Source organism: Apteryx mantelli, chromosome 18, assembly GCF_036417845.1.
Source record: "Apteryx mantelli isolate bAptMan1 chromosome 18, bAptMan1.hap1, whole genome shotgun sequence".
NCBI classification, from domain to species: Eukaryota; Metazoa; Chordata; class Aves; order Apterygiformes; family Apterygidae; genus Apteryx; species Apteryx mantelli.
This window is the reverse complement of record NC_089995.1, coordinates 9620421-9642083: the sequence shown is the minus strand read 5'-3', so window position 1 is coordinate 9642083 and position 21663 is coordinate 9620421. Positions and strand designations below refer to the sequence as shown.

At 39.3% G+C, this 21663-nt stretch overlaps 1 protein-coding gene across 1 annotated transcript in view; it reads right to left on the bottom strand.

Annotated features, from left to right (window-relative positions):
• ARFGEF2 (ADP ribosylation factor guanine nucleotide exchange factor 2) overlaps nucleotides 1-20631 on the bottom strand; it is a 39491-nt gene extending 18860 nt beyond the window's left edge. Inside the window, exons 1-17 of the mRNA XM_067307484.1 lie at nucleotides 20451-20631; nucleotides 11351-11381; nucleotides 10440-10563; nucleotides 9547-9693; nucleotides 8448-8627; nucleotides 7788-8007; nucleotides 7026-7097; nucleotides 6578-6726; nucleotides 6044-6174; nucleotides 5313-5547; nucleotides 4955-5054; nucleotides 4595-4734; nucleotides 3347-3455; nucleotides 2636-2837; nucleotides 1908-2019; nucleotides 1089-1294; nucleotides 67-151 (exon numbers count right to left, since the gene is read on the bottom strand). Of these exons, the coding sequence (XP_067163585.1) occupies nucleotides 67-151; nucleotides 1089-1294; nucleotides 1908-2019; nucleotides 2636-2837; nucleotides 3347-3455; nucleotides 4595-4734; nucleotides 4955-5054; nucleotides 5313-5547; nucleotides 6044-6174; nucleotides 6578-6726; nucleotides 7026-7097; nucleotides 7788-8007; nucleotides 8448-8627; nucleotides 9547-9693; nucleotides 10440-10563; nucleotides 11351-11381; nucleotides 20451-20589 (2382 nt within the window). The 5' untranslated portion in view covers nucleotides 20590-20631. The remainder of the gene's footprint in view (nucleotides 1-66; nucleotides 152-1088; nucleotides 1295-1907; nucleotides 2020-2635; nucleotides 2838-3346; nucleotides 3456-4594; nucleotides 4735-4954; nucleotides 5055-5312; nucleotides 5548-6043; nucleotides 6175-6577; nucleotides 6727-7025; nucleotides 7098-7787; nucleotides 8008-8447; nucleotides 8628-9546; nucleotides 9694-10439; nucleotides 10564-11350; nucleotides 11382-20450) is intronic.
• Between the last annotated feature and the right edge of the window lie 1032 nt (nucleotides 20632-21663).

Here is a 21663-nt window from a genome sequence, read left to right as displayed (position 1 = left end):
GTTCTAGAGAAGTTTGAACTTCTACAGGTGCTTTGGTTTTTTTTTTTGTTTGTTTTTTATTTCTACCTGTGGACTGTGCAAGTCTGTAGTCAGCATTATAATAGAGTATGCCAGAACGTAGGCAGTGTCAGCACTAGCAAATAGTGTTTGCCTGAGGGAAAACAAAACAAACAGGTTTTAGAGCCCTAATTCCTCAATCCATTAGCTCTATTTTCACATAGAGGAAAGAAATACCCAGGAGTGCTCTGCATTCAACTAAAGAAGAGCAATAAAGCCTAAAATTAGCCTTTAGAAATGCATGAAGCCCGAAGTGTTTTTACAATGCAAATAAAAAGCAAAGAATATAAAAGTATCATGTTCACAAGGTTGAGTACTAGGGATGACTGGAATTTTCAGACTCATTCCCAAAAGATTATGCGTTATCCTCCTTTGGGTCCTCCGACAAAAAGCTAAGGAACAGGCTATTCTTAATTCCCAGAGTTTCGCAAGGAATTACACAAAATCAGACCCAGTGAGGCACCAACTGGACTAACTGGGAACCAGTTAAAACCGACTATCTAGCTACACATTAATGCTATTAGAAATAATAGAAACATGGTCTACTTTATGTAAGTGACATACACATCTTTTAAATGACTAACGGCAGGCAAAAAAGTGCAGCATCTTATTAGCTACTTAAGACATTCATTTTTAATTTTTGCAATTGCTACTGCTAGTTACTATTGTTTATATCTGACTAATCTAGATTTGAGAATAACTAATACATTGCATAATTTTAACATATTCAGGGCTTCTCTCTTTCAAGAATTTCTTCTAACAAATACGTGGCATCTAATGAAATGCCAGTATTGGTATTGTGAAGTTTTAAATAGAAAAATGGAAGTTAAAAGTTGCCTCCAGGAAATCCTGGTAGAATACCATTTTGCCTGTCTGCTGAAGAGGTTCAGCACAGATATAAGCAACAAGATCTGCTCCCACACAAATCTGTAGAGATGCCCAACTTCTGTGGTATAAGTGGGAATTAAACTTTATCCCTAAAGGCCATAAACACAAAAAAGCACTTATCAGATAAGAAGGTTTTGAATTACCGTTGGTTGCATTCAATATATCTAGCAGCAAACTTCTCCATTAATCTATCAATCTTCTGGGCTTCACCTGGCAGCCGGAAACCTTCCAGAAATATACGTAGAGCAGAGACAAAGTCCTTCCCACAGAAATCAAGTTGGTCTACATAGGCATACATCACTTCCTTGTTAAACTTGCTGCTTTCCCCAAGAAATTCCCCTACTTGAGTCTAAAAACAAGAAAGAGTTATGAGTGTGTAATCCAACTGACAGCTTCACAAGAAAGTTTATGGCACAAGAGTTGCACAGCAGTCACTTTTGTAAGACTGATGTGCTTCACCAAATAGGCAGAGCAACTGTTGGAAGGACAGCATCTAAAACACACTAATGTCATTAAACAAATGGCTTTAGCCTGCATATTCCTGCTTCCCTCATTCCCCAAGGTGGTGCACATATTACTCTACAGTTAAGGAAAGCAGCACTGTGCCAAATTTCATCTGCAGTGGGGAATGCTTTGCCACTGCAGTACATGACACTCCTTCGTGGGCAATGTATTGCTAATGTAGATATAGATAAAGTGTTTCTTCCCATGTATGGGGAATCCTTCCAGCACTTTCTTGTAAACACAGCTATTTTTCCAAAAAGCCTGTAGCAGCAAGTAAACAGAAATTAGAATGGGGGCTGAAGTAATTTCATTAGAACCCTTACACTTTTAGTTATCTATTAATGAAATAGGGACTAAGAGAGAATGCATAGGTAGACTTCAGAGGAGAGGGGAAGAGAAGAGAGCCAGAAGTATTTCTGTAAAAGCATCATTAACTATTTTGTTGCATGTAGTCTTACAGAACAGAGGCGTTCTTCCTGGTGCAGAAACTGTGCGATGTCCTCTGCCGTAGTGCCAAGCATTCCTTGTTCCTGTAGATACTGTATTCCTCTCTTCGGTTTTTTATTAAACCTACTCAGACAAAACATAGCGGAAAGTGAGTCATGCAACTGAAGATACAACTGCCAATAAAATTTTGGTTTAGAAGGTCTCTGTAAAACTAAAGATTCCATGCTGTAGTTCTATGTCACTTTTTAAAAGTTAGAAGGTCAAAGAACATGATATAACTGTATTAACTATATCATACCCCAGGCTACATCTTATAAGATATATTCAGTTGCTGAAAAGCTTTGAAGTTACTGCTAAGAAAGTCAGACTTAAGAACTGACCCATTCCAAATACTAAAACTGGAGAATTTCCATAAACTCTTAAAGAAAAAAGTTGCTGTTCAAAACCTTTTATAGTATTTACAGACAAAGACTTATTTTCAAGTTAACGAAATGTTAGTAAAGTATTGCTGGACAACCGTTCCATTCTCCAAACTTTATTTTAGTAAAAGGCAACAAATGGTGTAAGAGCTGGAAGACACCATTAAGCCTGCCTGCCCAAATCAATTTCTGCCTAGACAGACACTTTGTGGCTGAACCAGCACAAAGGAAATCTGAGAAAGAAAGAAAGAAAGAAACAATATGGTTGCATGCACAGTTTTTACTAGTAAACTTTTATTTTCTTGTCCTACTGGACTTACAGTTCTATCCCATGTTCAATTATTTCTTTTTGTTGCTTGATGACTTCAAACTGCTCAGGGTCATCTGGAACGGCAGTCTGGGTACCAACACTTCCAACTCCTGACGACACAGTGGAATCCAAGGAACTTACACTACTTCGTCTTCCTCCACTGTCTAGGCATTTACCTTCACTCATTTCCTGTTCAGATGATTTATATGAACCTATTTACAAACAGAGTGAGATTTATATTGTTCTGTTCAGTCAAACAAACTTTTAGTCAAAAGTATTTTTAGAAGAAGTTTCTAAGAGAGACAATACTCTTATTCTATCAGGTATACTTTTTAGCAGTCTACCCTCTGTGAATGTTATATGGATGCAATTCTAAAATAACCCAAACTCTTTAAAGAGAAAACAGCAGCAGCAGCTAGAGACAGATTCTTCCACTTAAATCTAGTAACTGCAATGTTTGTCACATTTCTTGTTCTACATAAACCAGCTTTTACAGTATTGATGATGGCCTGGATAAGACTCTTTAAAAAAAGAAAACCTAGATATCTGAACCAGACACTTGGAGTGACAGTTATTGCAACAGCATTAAGAACTGTAAGTAAAACACCTCATTTGTATAAACAAAACTTCACATAAAAACCCAGCATAACTTCTAATCACTGGATATACACAGGGACCAACTTACTAAACAAATTAGTCTTCCATAGAGAAACAGTCTTACCTAAGGTAGTCTGATGATTGGGGTTCACGTAAAGGTCTTTGCTCCATTCTACCATACATTTTAAAATAGAAACCAAACATTCAAGTCCTTTTTTCCTCAGGCTTAGTTCCTGAAAAACAATACACTTTGCTTTATTATACAGATAAATTACAAAATTCAGTGACAAAATAAAAGGTATGCTACCTTGCTCTCTTTCCCTTTCAGTAAAAATACTTATATGTACAAGCTTTCAGGAAGCATTCCATCACATCATTTAAATCTTAAGTAGTTTACTAATTAGAAGGAGATTGACTGATTGTACAAAAGTAAACTCCTCCTCCTTGACTGGATAGGTTGCATACACCCAAACCAAAAGGAACCACAGCTTTCGGTAAAGCAGCACCTCCATTACTCTTCATAAAATAGTTTAGACTGACACCAGGGGTGACTAACAACAAACCCCAAATGCGACCTCAACCCTTTTGTTGTATGAATTATTATGAACATTTAGCAAGTTTCTAGAGTTCAAATCTGTCCATAAGCAAGACTCACTACTTTAGTCATATAGTAAATGATTCCATTCAAACACTGAAATAAAGATCTTTTGGTATTACATTTTCTGGTCAAAGAAATATAGGAAAGTGAAGCAAGTATTTATTAGTTCTGACCAAAGGAGTGAGGTGCACTCAGTTCCACTAACAAGACTAGCAATAAGTTCACTTCACAGCATTGAAAGACATCTGTGCTTGGCTGGAAAAAAACACTGCTGTAGGATAGGGTCAATATCAGAAAGACCTGCTCTTGCTGAAAGCAATGTCTACACTCCACCACTACTCCACGGACTGGGAAAGTGTAATTTAAAAAACAAAATACTTGTGGTGGAGATATGGCACAAAAAGCTTGTCTGTGCAAAGCAAATGCAAGAGGAACATACTGCTGGGGCATAAGCCCCAGAAGGAAAGTCATTTGACTATGGCAAAGGGGCTCACTTAGTTTTCCTCTGCCTCTGCAGTCCAACAAAAGAGAGCTCAGAACAAGTCTAGTGTCACAACACAAACATACAGCAATAAAAGAAAAAAGAAAAAAAAAAAATCAGATAAATCATGTTTCATCTTCCAATTACAACTAATCTAACGTAGTTAACTAATAAAAAGTAAGTAACATCAGTAGGTTACACATAACATGAACCCCTGGAAGTGCCAGTAATGATGAAACATTGCTATTTATGAAAAAAAAATAGTACATTATCCACAAAGCTGTTATTCTTACTTGCAAAGGTGTCATTCCCAACTCATGTCCACTTCGTCCCTGTGCGATTTTAGACAAATCATTTACAAGGCGTTCAAATATATTAGCAGCATTTAAATCACAGTCATAGTTAACATAAATATCCACCACGCACTGGGCATCTTGAAAATAAGAGAAAGTAGGAGTATTAAAATTCAGTGAAATAGCATCTTATAAAGGGAAATCACCCAGTTGGAGCAGACAGTGGGGGGTGAATCCAGATATTTAACCCAAGAACTATGGGAACAAATTCATTTTTTCACATTTAAGTATGGCATGTCTCAAAAAGAACTTTCTTCAGCTTTCAGAGAAAAAGGTCACTTTTTACAACAGTGAAAATACCTGCACAAATTCTAGTTAAAGTCTGAATCACCATCCATTTGTGTTCAAAAGAGCTTGAAGAGGTCTCTAGAATATTCAGGAAGATCTCTTTGAAGAACACCTGCAAAATAAATGAGGTAAAGGACCAGATGTCTGCAGCTTTCTGAGAATTTTTAAAACTAGTTTAACTGCACAGATTCATTTCTATTTAGTAATTTCTCAAATAGTATCCATCTTACATACTGTTATTTAAAGACAGTAGTACACCAGTTTACTTAACAAAACTAAGCCATTATTTTTTTAAGTTACGGCTGGCCTTGTATCATTTCAGTATTTAAGAACTAGAGGATCATACAAGTCACAGATAAAAACCTCTTACCTCAATCTGCATTTTTAAATGGGTCTTAAAATTTGAGAGCAGTGTGAGAAAGATGGCAAGAGAGAGCTCAAATACATCAGGAACAGAAGAGACTCCATTTTTAGATAATGCTACACAAAGATATTGCTTGATTGCATTGATGAACATTTCATGCGTCCTGAAAACTGGACCAGCATTCTGCAATACTGAGAGAAGAAGCTGGAGAGACACTATCTTAGAACGCAATTCATGGGATCTAGAAGAAATTCAACATAAAGATTTTCATTGCACCTCTGAATACACATACTTGTATTCAGCTTAAGTACTATAATATTTCTTCCATGTCAAGAAGTGACTGCTATTTTTATCCATTTCAAGCAGACAATCAGCCTGCAAGTGATGCTGGACCATCCTAATTTGGAGATGTCCAGGAAGATTATCATCCTGGACTAGGATAACAGATGCTCGCAACTACTGAGAAGCTTTTTTTTTTTTTTTTTTTTTTAAAAAAGCTTTATAAATGCTATAGTCAAGACCACTTCAACCGACAAGGTTAATAAGCCCATTATACAAAAAATTCCTCAAGTATTAAATTTTTAATTATTTGAAGCAAGCTTCAATTCTAGAATAATCAACCTAACTGGAACAGGGGAATTTCAAATCCCTGTTCTGTATAAAGCAGCTGCACAACTGTGCTTCCTCTGTCTCTAAAAGCTACCTAGAGAGGACAACATAATAAATAGTCTTATTACTTGGGATCTGGTGGTCCATCACCAAGTGGTTTCATGGAGAGTTTGCACAGGGACCTGAACACAAGGAAGGCATCTTTTTGAAGAACATGGGAAAATTTGGCAGCAGCTTGATGTCCAGGTACATCTGTTTCCTAGCAAGCAAGGATCACAATATTAAAACCTCAGTAAGGCAAAGAACAGAGCAATTGGGAAGATTCCACAGCTCCTCAGAGAATCAGCCACAAATTAAAGAATAATATACTTGCTAAAATTTAAGCCAAACCTAAACAGGAATACAAGTGATCCAGATCTTTTCATAGTGTTGACTGACTCCCCTCCCACTCCAAAGTGTTAAAATACAACCAACAATCAATTTCAAAGCAGTTATTTTCAACACGTACTTAAACTGAATTTGCTGCTTCTTTTCCAAACCTGAGCAGAACTTATGTATTAAACCTTCTGTTTCTTCCCTCCAAAATCCCACTGAAATTAGTTGGCATAATAAGAGATTTCTCTTTCCCTATACATACATTAACATCCAGTGAAGTTATTTACCAAGTTATCAGTGGAGGAAACAGATTGTCTGTCATCTGGAATCCCATTTGTTTGTACATTTTCATTACTAGAGCCAGAAAGAGCAATATCTGCAGTCTCTAACGCAGGTAGAGTCTCAACTGTTTCTATTACATGCTTTTCTTCAGCCGCTGAAGGGGAAAAAGAAAAATAATTGATTTTTATTTATTTATTTTTATTAATCGCATGATATTTGTGAAGCTCTACAACTGACAGGGACAGAGAGGCAGCACTGGTAAGTTAAAGGGAGTTTCTCAGCCATCAAAGGAACTATTCCTATGAGGCAATGAAAGTCTGTTCTTACTGCCTTAGTAAAGTGTTCTTCACAAGACGCTTAGTAATGGAAAAAAAAATAAGTTCTTCACTTTTATAATCACAGGAGTACATATCAGGCATTACACATGCATCTAATTTCAGAAGATTTCACTACCTTTCACAGCTGATTTGACCACCTCTTCCAAGATTCCTTTAACCATTTCCTTTCCTCCATCAGCTGTTTCCTCTGATGAAACACAAAAAGATAGCTTTGTACTTTGTACTTTTGTTTAGGAAGAAGAGGGAAAGGGGAAGGAGGCAGAAGGGTTAAAAAATGTAAATTTCCTTTAATTGTTCTCCTTTAAAGCCATTTCCAAAAATTTATGCAAAAATACTCTTCGATGTTATTTCCACAGTTTAAATCAAAGCACTTACATTTTTACTGCAGTAAATTTGTCAGTTGTATTTATGAACTGTTACAAAGTTTTCATACTGGAATATCTTGTGTTCTTAATTTGGATATAGTCTATGCTTATGATAGTGTCTTTATAATGCACATTATTTTTACCACAGGACTTCAATTACCCCAAAGCCATTTTAGCACTTTAAGTATACCATGATTATTCTTTCTACTTTCCTTCCCTTTTATCAACCTAATGTAATCCAGTCAAACTCCAGTATAATTCTATATACAAAAGTTCTATGTACTTTTATTAAAATTCTAGGGCAAACATGAGTTTTTCTTCAACGGTTATAACGTCTAAGCATGTCTAAAATAATATCTAAGAATGGTCTGTGTACTCCGAATAACTACCATGAAGATGTGAACATGATTTGAGCCAATAACCCCAACTGCTCCTCCTCAAAATAGTACAAAAGAACATTTTCCAGTAGGAACATTGTAACTGAAGACAACAGACAATATATTCTTTTTCACCTGATACAGAAGGAATCAGATCTTGCTCTGACCTCAGGTCTCCATTTTCTGTCCTCTCAGGCTCACCATTAGTTAATTCTGTGCTTACAGGAGCAGTGGGTTTGCTTTCCTGATAGCTGTGCTTTAAGTGACCAATCTTTGGAGACCTTGTCACCATTTGAATCGCAGGAGACTGGGACTTCTGTTGATTTGTTTTTTCCACTTCTCTGGCTTCTTGTATCTTGAAAAACCAATTTGATAAAGTTAAACTGGGGCAGAAAACATAAGGGGAACAGATGTCTATGATGACTGATGTTCCTCTATGAATTCAAGTGCTAACAAGAAAGAGACAAAATACATTCATCCAGCCAGTCTGATTAGAAAGATTTGCTTCTAGTTTAGCTATTCTGGAAACAAGCTTATCTTAAAAGCATCCCATCATTTGTTTATAGGCAGCTGTTTGTCAGAACCTACAGTGTCAAACCTTGTCATCAGCAATAAGCCTCATACTTTATTTTTAATCAGTCTATAGAGTTCAGTATACTTCACTGCAGGATTTCGCAGATTCTCTTAAATAAGAAGTCAACAGGTACTCAGCTACAATGAAACAGACGCATAAAAATATTCTGTTCATTTTTCAAGCTTAAACATTTGAGATGAGCAAAAGTAATAGCTACATACAGCTTGATTTTCCATCCGTGTAAAAATGACATTTAGCATCTGCGTAAGGGTAGCTTTGGCAGTTGTCTGATTAATGAGATTTTTACTGGCCAGATAGATGTTGTAACAGGTTCTAACAGTCTGCAGAATTGTTCCTTCATGAATTTCTATATACGGAGATGTTACTGCAGTAAGGAGAGCCTGAAAGAGTACATAAAACAATAAGACTGAAACCTAAGTAAGTAGGCAGCAATACATATCATGTAGGTCTTCCACAATAAGCTGTGGCTTTGTTATGAAACACGTACATCTGTTTATAAGATTTTATAAGGAACTTCTAGTTCTTTGAAAGCATTTTTCCCAATCAGAGAAAGTTTAACACAACTTTCATAGATCAGTATTCTCTCCTGAGCTGTTAAAGGAAGGGGAATACATCACAACTAGTTTTCCTTTGAGAGATACTCCACCTCCAAACTACTAACAGTTATTTTATTCTATAGTTTCCTTTCTGTGAAAGGGCCATTTGGCCTAACTTCCACCAAATTAAATTTCTGTAATGTTCACCAACTTCCAACCTCAGCTATATTTGCCCAAGTAAGTTCCAGAATCAGAACACATACTTCCGGTAGCACTATGATTTGCTGAGAACTGTATACTGCAAATCTTGAGAAAAACAGATACGAGAGCAGACAGGCTAGAGCAGTGGTCCACAACATTGCATCACAGTTACTGTGCCTTCAGTTGAAGTCCTCTGGAGATATATATTAGCTTGAAGACTGACAGTATGTCATTAGCCTCATGAACACAGGCATCACTAGCCTAGATGATCAACAGTGCTACCATTAAGCTGTCCTATTTTTGCTAGATAATGTTTCCAGACCATGGCTCAGCCCAGAATGAAGGACAAGAGTTAATAAGCTATTCCCATATGTTGTTTCAGCAGGAGAAAATACATTCCACATACCAATTCAGACACTGTGAAAGCCTCTCTAAATTCAATGACACAACTAACCGTGTAGGAGATGGAGAAACTGGGCCCTAAGTAGCACTTCACATTCAATTTTGTTTCAGTTACAAAATCAGAGACAGAAAAAAAAAAATTTAAAATACACTAAAATACCTTAATTATTTGCAATTGTACTCCTTCATCTGTTTGAGGGCCCTGAAAGCAATTGCAAATTGTTTCAACTATTCGGTCAATCAATCGTTTTCCAGGAGCTCCACTGTCTGGAGCATTGCCAGTGATATGTCCATATGCAATGAGTTTCTAGGTAGAAAGAACACAGGTTAGACAGTTAAGTACTGTTAAGTAAAATACAGTTAAATACAGCATGAAAAGAGGGTTTTAGATTGTTATAATGGCTAAGTGAGGTAGGCAAAGATTTAACACCATCAATAGTCTGGCTACCACATACTTGGACTGTTCACACATCTAGACAAAACAGGTTTTTATAAGAGATGAACATGCTTTTGCCACCCAGATAATTTCTTCCTACTGTAACCAGACCAAAATTTTATTGTCAGTCTTCATACCTACTCACATCAGAGAGGTTCTGCTCAAGTAATTAGCTGAGATTAAGTTGCATTTGTTTTTTTCCTGTAAGAATCTAAGGGAGGAAAAAGGTAGAAAGATTCTGGAGTCTGACCTGCCATCGCATCACCACTACAAGGAAGACCCATGGTAAATACTTCTTTAGAAGAGTTGCATGAAACATTCTATATTGTTGCATCAACATAGTACAGCATGAGCATCCAAGAGCTGCAATGAATATGCTTGTTTCATTCTAAAACAAATACATGCATTTCTCACTGTGACAAGACCCACTTTCAGTCAAGTCTGATAATAACCTATTTTGCATGGTTTATGCATGTAAGTATCCGTAGTGTTTATTTGCACACAGGTGTATACTCAGGATAATTTCACTTCATTTGAAGAATGTCAAAAGCACACAGTATTTTTGTAACTGTCTGTTTCCCCATTTCACTCTGTCCAAGTTTAACTAGAACACTTACCTGTAAGCAATCCAGTGAAGTACTGACAATGCGTGGAGACTTTGACTGGCAGGCCAGCTCAAACGGAAGGAAATACTTATCTGCTTCAATGAAGTTTGCTTTTGGTGGAGCAGCAGTGCCTTCTCTAGGTCAGAGGAGAAGAGTTATTAATTTTCCTAAACATGTATATCACAGACTACACTGCCTCCATTTTCAGATTAGAAGCTGAATGGTACATAGCAGCATACAAATTTAATGCAAATTCCTTTTATACATTCTTTTAAAAGAAAGTTGTACTTTCTTCAAAATCATACAGAAACAGCTTTGCATTTCCTTATATTTCACCTGACCTCTTTCATATATTCAAGTTATCTCTTCCCCCACTAAAGTCCAGCACCATCCCACTGCCTTAAATGCAGGGGAACTCCTACGCAACTTAAGGATAAACTTACCTAAACTAGGCCTGTATGAACAATAATAAACAAAGAGACACACAATTTGAGACTCTTTAAATTATAGCACAGTGCTACAAAGTGTTAAAAAGGTGGATTTTTACATAATATTTAAATTGGAATTCTTGATCTAGGTAGTTAAGAGAGCATACTAACAAACGTAAGATACTTGCTGCTCTTTATGATTTCCTGTCAGGATATATTAAGTCCAGTAAAAGAAAGGAAGTAGAAAACTAGCACCTTTTAGAAGTTTTGCAATTATCCAAAGTGAAATTTAGTGGCAGTTATGGCTCGAGTACGCAGAGCCACAAACATTGTGTAATTAGGACACATGGGCCATACCATGTGTTTTGGCAGGAAAGGTGTGTCACTGGGTATTCACAAGTTCACTGCCATAAATCGTATACACTCTCACATTTCCACTATCACATTATCTAACTTGCCATTGTGTGGTATAGTTTACAGCAATTAGTAACTTACCTTTGCTTTTCCAGCTCTGTTTTTATTTCATCTGGAAGAAAGAAAAGAAAATAATTGAAGATACTTGACACCCAATATAATTATCAGTAACACAAATATGAAAAATATAATAAAGCAAAGTTGTTTCAAACCAGAAGCCTTTCACTTTAGTATTTGCTATTCCTTTCCTGTAACATCTTTGGCTTCCTAAATCAGAGATCAAAGACAACTCTCCCATTTGCTGAAAGGCATATCAACTTCTACATCTTCTATTTTTTCCAAATATTCTTAACAAAAAGATACCTTTAGAAAGCACAAGTATAGTACGTAATTCTTATTCAAGAGTAAGTTTACATACAGAAAGCTCAAGTTTGAAGAAGTCTTTAAGCCACTGCACAAACCATTTAATTCAAAGCATCAAATATTCCTGTTACAGTGCCTGTTAGCCTACTCATGTTAAACCCTACAATATGACATCAGCTGAATAAACAAACTCCCACTCAGAGATAAGACATCTCAAATGCATGCTGTCACCTTGCCCATAGGATTTTTGTCTTTTCTTTTTTTCCCCCCCCTCCTTTTGAAAGCTTTCAATTTGGGGTAGGTTTTCAGAACACTTAACAAACTTGTTTCTTAGTCATTTCTATTGCACACAGCAACAAATCCACCGAGATCCCAGTACAGCTTCCTGAGGATTTCTAATGCATCACCACGATGTACAATACAGACCAACACTGCACTACGTTGAACACAGCGCAGGCACACACTGAACACTGACAAGAAATAACAAAAATAGTAAGGCTGCACAGCTACAATCACTTGTAACACCATACAGAATCCTGTCCATCCCACCCTATCTTATCCCTCCTGCAAAATAACATACCAATAAAATTTGTTTAAATTACAAAGTTATGAGAACCAAAAACTTGCATCGTATCATTCACTCAATGCTTGTTCTCCACAACTGCTGAGTAGCAGCATGTTTTGGATTAGATGTGTGGAGTTCAGATGGCTTCAGTGTTACCCATGAACCTCAGTAGTTTCCTCCATCTCAGAAACATTTATATATAAAAAGGACAGTAATAGACAAGGATTGAAACAAATACATACTATAGGTTTTTACACAGTTCATTTCAAGAAATGTTACAAGAATTAATCCTTTCAGAATATGCCCACTTTGTAGCATTACTATCCCTATTTTATAGGGAAAACAGAAGCAAGAGGGAGAAAGCTGTATAACTACAAGCTGTGAGTGACAAGCTACATCTAGGACTGGGACTTCCTGCTCTGTCTGCCATCATCTCACATTAACGAAGGCCAACATGCTCAGCAGCGGGGAAAGAGAAGTGATATGGCATCTATTAGCAAGAAGTGACATGACAAGAACTGAGGGAACACTATCCTAATTTTGCTGTTATTTACTTTTTAGTCACATACAGGTTGGATAGTTACAGACCCACAATATGTCATGGCTCTGTTTAAAACCCCCCATTTTCCAAGTCAATCAAAAACAGAGTCAGCCTAAAATAACCTATTCATTATTACTTTCAGAAAGCGCTACAGACCAGTCATAGTTTATGCCTATCCCTTGCCATTTCTCAGCTCATAAGCTATATTCATCCCAGCTGCTTAGGGCATTTTTGTTTATGCTTACCTCTCCCACTAAACTGAGCTCACAGATGCCAAAAGTTTAAAGAGGTTCATGTGTCTGGTTGCTCCCCCCTTCCTCACCGTTGTAGCAGATACCTTATTGAAGTTATACACTGATAAAAAAAAAAAAAAGTGTTCTTGTGTAGTGTTGACAAGAAAAACAGCAGCAGTAACTCTTGGTCCTGAGAATTTAAAGCTCAAAACCCACTGACCCTGGAGTCACGCAGGACCTGTCAGTCCACCACACTACTGCAGTGTAGCTCATATCCAAGTTCTTTGGATTTTGGATATTGCATGTCCAGTTACGATAGGCACAAATCCATATTTTCCAAACACTGAGCAGGTAAGGTTTCATCACCAACTCTTTGACCATATCCGATTCATAGAACACTATCTACTACACAGTTTTATGCAAGTCAATGCAGGTTCTTGAAATTAAAGTTTAAAAGACTGTTCAAGGGGGAAAAATATATTTTTCAGGACCAAGAGAAAGATTATCTAAATTCTAACCTCAACTATCATCAACTATAGAAAAGGGTTAGACCATTTACTGAACTATTCTACTAGTTTCATCTTTTTTAAAATTGAGAAACTACTAGTGTATTTATTTCTTGTTAGGACTGATTACAGATTTCCCCACCACCACCCTTGTCAAATTTACAGAGGAATTAGATTGGTACTCGTGAAACCTGAGCTACACAACAGCTTCACAATACAATCTCCTGAGGCAGGAGACTCAAACCGTGTATCAAGAGAAGATAGACCAGATACAAGCTTACATTTCCACTTACTTCTGTTGGATATAATCACAGAGCATTACTATTAAGAGCCCAAGATTATCAGCTTTTCTAGGAAAAACCCAACCCAAAATGAGAACACTGTGCTACAAAAGTCAGCCACTACTTGGAAAACACTGGAGTGAAATTCTTGAGAGCACTCCACCTCCTCACATGCAATCCAACGAGGGCCTCGGGACAGGACAGAATAGCCTCTGTCAGTCAGCCCGCTCAACTCAACCGGAACAGCAAGATGACAAATATTACAACTGAATTTTCTTAACGTCTCAAGTAACGAATACATGGCACATGGAGCAGTTCCTCATGTTACAGAAGTTTACAAAATGAGACCATTTTCACTTCCCAGTCTTACACAAGTCAGCTGCAAGGCAACAAGCAAGCAGTACAGAAGAACGTCCCATGCCTGCGATTGTGGAGATAGAATTAATTTAGCAGCTCTGTTAAGATACAAATCTAGTTTTGTAATCCCCTGCTATTTCAGAGTTCAACTGATCAGGAGGGTCAACAGAATAGAGGCCATAGACTGATTTTGATGGCTGATCAAGAAATAATCAAGTCTTCAGATGTCAAATAGAGAGCGCAAATCTTAACGCAGCACCATTTCTTGGATCGTTTTCTTCATTCCAGTATCCAGGTGGTTTAATCGAAGAGTGCACTAGTCAGAAGTTCAGTTAAGCAAAATTTTAATTCAAATATTCTTGATTAAATGATTTTCCCACCTTCAATGGCACATTATGATCCACAGAGCTACTGAGAGTAACACACACTAAAGGATCTGATTTATCCTGTTGTATTATGTTATTAGAATGGAGTATTATTGTTGCATACACGACCTGGTTCTTATCACACAGCTTTCTGGGCACACTTTTAATGTTTAGAATGCTTAGTCCTGCCTCTGAGTCTCGGCAAAGAAAGGAATGTTTTAGCTACAGTCACAGCCCCAAGAACTCCAGGATGCTAGGCTGATCAGCAATAATACAGTTGATGCTGATATTTCAGACACCCTGTAGAACCAGGGTTTATAGGATTTTAAATGACTGCAGGAATGCAACATTCTCTGAATAGGCTAACTATGCCTGAGTTATAGTCAAGTGGTTGTCCTTGCACTGGAAAAAAATTGTTTTGACACTGCTTTGGTCAATTCTCACAGGTTATTTCTAAAGCACAAGAAATAGAAAGCTATTTTATGTATAAAAGAGTTGCTGCAAATTCTTTTCCAATATCAGATCAACAAAATGAATATTCTCAGAGATGCAGGGAGAAAAAAAAAATAAAAAAATCCATACTTGATACATTAGCTCACCAAGTGCATTTTTCCTTCAGGGGCTTCTTTGCCCCCCCCGAAGGTGCCCCACACCTGTCCAGCTCCCACTCCTCCTCAGCAGTTGCCACTTCCTGAACTGTTGAGGCACCCAGCTTTCATGATCTCTCAGTAGAAACTGAAACCTGTCTAGTGTCGACTGGTCTGGTCACCCTATTACCCAAAGCTTATCTCAGTTCATCCAGTTGAATTTTGGCATCCTTTTTCTCATGGGCACCAAATTGCTGGCAGAAAGAAAACTGAAGGCCAAACACGCCATCTTCATTACCATCTTCGTTCTGCCATACTATTTGGCAGATGATCACTTTCCCATGTTAAAAACTCCTCACCTAAAAATTAAGTTGTTTGTAAAAAGAACTGTTTCAAGCTACAGTAGTATTAAACCATGAGTCCACCCAAGAAGTTACTTTGTAAAATTTGACACAGCACAAGAAAACAAGTTTCTCTGTTAGACTGAGTTATTCTCAGCTACAGAAGTACTTGCTTCCAAGTTCAGGGAGTAGTCAAGTAACGCTATTTTTACAAATCTCTATACTTGCTCAAAAGAATTTGTCTCTTCTTCAAACAGATCACTTGCCCCCACCCCAAAGTACTCACTAATAAAGCAGTGTAACAAAAAAAGTTTTAGATGTAAACTTCATGAAGATTTTAGCCATAAGCAGACAAAAATCAGACCTTTCTTATGTTCTTTGATATTGTAATGATACCTTTTCCGATAGTGACATGAGATACTGCATAGGAAAAATATATAATAGATTCCCATATTAGAGCAGCAACAACTTCACTCTCAGAAATATTCTGCAAGTTTAAAAAAAATAAAATCCAACCAAGGTCTGACCAAATTCCCCATAATTTTTATTATATGAAGGGTTTTCCAAAGCAGTATAAAGAGGTCTGCATCACAATAGTATTTTAACAAATAATGTTGGCAGAAAAGAACAAACAAGCGGGCAAAAATGAGTTACAGGCATGCCTCTGCTACTGATTGCATCAAAATGGTTTGGAAATCTCCACATTTCAAGTGCTCTTTTGGTGGTATGGCCACCAAAAGTGAGTGAAACAGAAACTGTTGCCTAACTGAAGTCCCTGATACCATGCCAAGCCCCAACCAGGCACAGCCAGCTCCCAGAAACCTACTGCCACTGTCATTCTTCTGTTCGCTGCACAGGAATAAGGGAAGGGGCACAGCCCAAGTCCCTTCCACAGCTGGAGACCACAGCCTGAATTTGAGTCAGCTCCTGGCCATCACAGAACAACGCTGGCCCCTCGCTCCGTGCTTTTGGTACTAGAGCTCCCTGTTACTGCCGAGGACAGAACATACAGGTAGAGATCACACCTACTTCAGTCAGCAGCATCCTCTTCAACTCCGCATGGTGTGCATCCTGTCCGCTACATGTAAGGCCTTTTAGCATGTGTACCAAGTAACACAACTGGAATAACCAGCAAGGCCATGCAGCGATTTCTTCCACAGCTTCTTGCTGTAGAAGCAAGTATGCAGCAGTATGCAGCTCATACTGAAAGTAGCTACTGCTCCATATTAGATGGATGGTTTAAGTTTGCTTGTACTTAAAACTATATACTAAAATGAAGGACATAATTGCCTGCCTGCAATTAGATACATCCTACGTTAATGAACAGTCAAGTTCATCTCAGTGGAAACAAACCAGTTCCTCTGCCGAGAACGGCATAGTGCCTGTTAGCACAAGGACACGAGCAATGTCTGTCTTTCCACAGCTGGTCAGAACACTCGAGAGCACTGCCAAGACAAACACAAGAGAAGCGGCAAAAGGGCAAAAGCACCTTCCCCCCTTGCATTGCCTAATTCCAGGTTACCTTAAACTTAATCAAAGAGTCATCTACATTTATTGATTCTATTGCGCTATCAAGAAACCTTTAGAGGAAGCTGCTACAGTGAAGCAAGACTTTCTCCTGTTAGCCCCAGTATTCCCAAAGCATGCTAGTCAAGCGGCTTTACTAGACTAAGAAAAGCAAGGTGTTTTTAGACATCTGTCTTTTATACCATGAGACTTCTTAAACACCCATCTAGATTCCTAGAGTGAAGGTAAGGCTTAAAAGGTGTTTTCATTCACTAATAAGTTCACTAAACAAATTATGCTGTTTACAAAGCTCACAAATAGATATACTTGAAGGTTCCTAGGCAAAGAAGGTCACAGAACCAGGCTGGCTGCATAATACGTCATTTAAAAAGTACTAATAGGAGAAGACTAAATAGGTTGTATGAGAGACCCAGGAGCACAGTTAGCATCACACCAACATGAACCGCTGTAATACATATTGTCTGTGTTACACTGCAAATTCTTCAGGATAGAGACTATATTAGTAGATTTAATAAGAACCACATGCATCTAGAGCTTCACATAAATGCTTATTAATCAACTATTTATATACAAATACACTGGCTGTCTGTGAAAAACCAGTTTTCCTAAAAATCACAGTTTGCTATAGCAGAGCAGAACAGCTTCTCTGTTGAAAAACTCCATTTCTCCCAGTCTCTCCTGGGGTTTACCGGTACTAAGAATACAGGATACAACTATTACACCTACTGATGAAGCAAGAGTCTGAATGAAGGAATCCATTCAAACTCTGCTTACTCAACATTAACACTGAATATTTCAAAAGGGGGGTGGGGGGGAGAGGGAAGAGCAGAAATGTACAGAAACTGCTTGTGTTACCAACCCCCTTTCCAACAACAGATACCTAAAATTGCTTTGGGCCACCAGTGTGAGCTAACAAGCCCTGTACAGTTCAGGGAATGAATAATCACTACTTTTCTTTCACCCTTTCCATGTTTAAGTCCTATCTGAGCCTATGATACTTCTCATTTCTACAAAGTCATGAAGCTATTTTGCAGTCCAAACCAGCAGACTATTGGTATAGTAACAGGTATATTATTGGGAGAGGAAGTGGAGGAGCATAAGAACAGTTTAAAATTAGGATCAAAGAATACCTTTTTTTCCTGGATAAGAATGACTGTAATTTTCAGCAGTAATTCACTTAAGTAGTCTCAGCATTTGACTAACATTTTCTTTTACATATTTTGTTTATTTATTTTAAATAAGAGCATCATTCCCACCATTAGAAGTATCTTCATCAATCTCATGGGAAATAAGTTCAGTTTTGATCACTAAATACTTTTATAGCTAGTTAAAGTTTTTCCAATACCACTGAGTTTTTGTCACTACAGGTAAATACTTTGGCATAAAAATGAAGCAAAGAACATAGCAAAGCAGTAATTTTAAAGTATGCATAATTAACAGAAACACTACTGTGGTAATACTACTGCAGGAAACAGAAATAGCTGCAGGTTAGTTTAGATTAGCTGATTCTAAAATACACCAGTTCCTCTGTATTTAAAGTAAGGATGCATCACAGACTTCCCCCATACAGACAGACATAGCATTTACATATGACTCATGCCTTTGCTGACTGCTTTATAAGTGGTATAATACCTCAAGGCTCCATTAAAGACACCATTGTATAAATACAACAGTACAGCAAATAGAAATTAGTAAGAGGTAGAAAAGGATTATTATGAATTATGACACAAAAAAAGGTGTGTGTGTGGTGGGGGGGAAGGGGAATCAACATTTGACAGACACTGTTACCAGTTACATAAAATTAACTTTACATTTCTCTCAAACTGAATTAATTTTACTCACAGTTCATTATTAAAGGATAATTGAACTTTATTATTATTAAAAACTCTGAAGCTTCTTTCTTCCGTAACAATTTGTGCAGATTAAGAAGTTTGGCCTGAATTCCTCAGACTGCAAGAAATGTTCTTCCCACATTCCTTGGCATATTTACTATAGCATAGGCTTGATAATTAAGCTAACACTTTTTTAATTAAAGTAAGTCACAGTTTTATTTAACTTAAAGTATAGGCTTAATTAACTTAAGTAAGCTTAAGTCAAATAAAACAGTGATTTACTTCAGTTGAGTAGAAAGGATCTTAATCTACACAAAATAAGGTTTGAAAAATCACATGTATAGATAAAAGGGACTGCATTCACGCTGACTGCTTAAAATGATGCAACAACATTCACCAGATATAACAGAAATCTTTTAGTACAGTAATCAAGGCCCTACTTGAGCAGGGCAGTTGGGCAACAGAAGGTTATCTATTCATGCTGACCTCTGCTTTAGTCCAGCAAATAACACTTTTTGTAAGCAAGATTAGCAAAAAATTTAGGTCATTTCTATCACTAGCATTAAAGAACCTCAAGTTTATTGTACCTTAAAACATACAGAAACAAAACAGTTACAATCCCAAATGCGCTAATAGGTGGCTACCGCACAACCACCCCTCAAATCAAGATCTTTGTTATATTAGCTAAACATAAAGATGTTCATTAGTAATCTTCCAAGGAGGTTCCCCTTCTCGCCCTCTAAATGTATTTTACATAGCAGAAAAACAGGTTCCCAGTCCTGTAAACAGGTAGGAAGGTTTTTTGTTTCTTTTCTTTTTTTTTGGGGGGGGGAGGGGGGAGACAGGGGGGAAAAGAGTGGGAGAAGAAGGAAGCAGGAAAAAAAAGTCAAACTGCTGTGGCACACACATACAATACCATTGCTAATACTGTCAACTTTAAAAAGGGGGGGGGGGGACAAAAAAACACGCCTCTATCTGGTTATCTGGTTACCCTTCCCTGGATATACCATCATTACAGTTAGCTCCTACAAATTTTTTCAAGATAAGGACTGTGGCAAAGGAGGCAGTTGTTTTTCCAGCTTGCTTTCAGGGCGCATTTGACAGGACTTGCACCTCTTCAGTTCCTTTGCCTACTCAACCGGTGTTTTCTTCTGTTCCAGTTTTGGATGCTAATACAGTAAGCTCCCCCCAAATAAAGGCAAAATATTAGCGTGAAGCAACCAAAACGTAACAGACTCACAGCGTAAGCCCTTTCCAACTACGAAAGGCCCTAAAAGCCTCCGGCTGTCACAGCTGCGCCGCTTGGGCCGGCTCGTTCCCCCCGCTGCACACCATATGCCTCCAGGAGCGGCGCGCGGAGCTCCGCTGCGGAAGGCCGGGCGGGCCGCGCCGGAGCACGAGCGCGGACGGGAGGGAGCGCCCCGGCTCCGCGGGCCGCCGCAGGCGCTCTGCCTCGCCGGCAGGCGCCGGAGCAGGGACGGCAGCCCCGGCCGAGGGGCGCTCCGGGAGCCGAGGGCTCTCGGGCAGCCCACTTCCCCGTTAAAATCCGGCGCTAGTTTCCCCGGACTCGGCTCCAGGCTCCGCCGCGTCCCCTCCCGGCTCAGCGGGCCCGGCCGGCGGGGGCAGCTCGCTCCGGGGGCAGCGGGGCCCCGGCTCGGCTCGGCCCGGCCCGGGCGGACTCACCGAGCGCCACCTGGCAGGCCCTGCGCAGCTGCCCGTGCGGGGGCCGCTTCGCCTCCTTCTCGGCCAGGATCTTCTCCAGCGCCCGCGACACGAACATGCTCTTGGTGCGCGTGTCCTGCTCGCGGGCCGGGGGCTGCATGGCCGCCCCGGGCTCGGGGCCGGGCTCGGGGCCGCCGCCGCTCAGAGGCTCCGGCCGCGCCGCGGCCCCATGACGCGGAAGAGACGCGGCTCCCTCAGCGGCGGCCCCCGCGCCAGCGCCACGGCGCCGCCATATTGGCGCCGTCACGTGACACGGGCATTTCCCCCCCCCCGCCCCCCTGCCCGCTCTGGGGTGACCTCTGACCCCTGCCGAGGCGCCAACGGGCGGAGCGAGCGGCGCGGCGTTTGGGAAGTTACCGGTGCGAACGGTCCATAAAACCGCCCGGGAGATCGGTCGGCGTGTGCCTAGAGCGCTAGCAACTGACCCGGCAATTGCAGTGCGGTTCGTCTGGTTAAAAAGGAAAGCCCCGACCGTAAATGAAAAGAGCACGGCTTCGCTGCGGCCCCGGGCCTCTGCTGCCTCACCGGGCTGCGCACTGCTGTCCGCGCACAGCACCGCAGCGCCCGGTGGCAGCGCTTGCCCCGGGGCCTGCCCTTCTCAGCCGATTTCCTTAGAAAATAGTTGTCTCCAAAGCAGTACACGCTGTCTGGTTTCTTTTTTTTTAAAAAAAAGGTTGGTTCCTGTTCTTGTCCCTACGCTTTGTCAGGGCAAAAAACTACAAGCTTCCTTGTTGTAATTTCAAGTTCTTAAGTGGAAATCGGTCTTTTGGGTCTCAGGTAATAGTTTCAATATCAATAATAAAGAATTACAGGTACAGTTACTATTGCAATTATTTATATTGATTAAAGTACTGAAAGGCAGGACACTTTATTATAATACTCTTTATATTATTATGCTTTTAATCCAAGCACCTTAGCACTTGCATGATCACCATTAACTTTCACAGAATGAGTCCTGTAAAGAGGCAGTGAGAAACTACACACTTGAAAGACCTAGACAAAGTTGTACGTTGGAGAAGAACCACTGAGAACCGTCCGAGAAATCAGTCTCCTTTTCTAACCCTACGCCCAGTTGCTTCTTCTCCCTTTATCTTTCAGCCTGCCCAGTAGGAAGACCTTTATACTCAAAATCAAATTCTGGAGTCTTTGATTATAGCTGGTATTATATATGGAG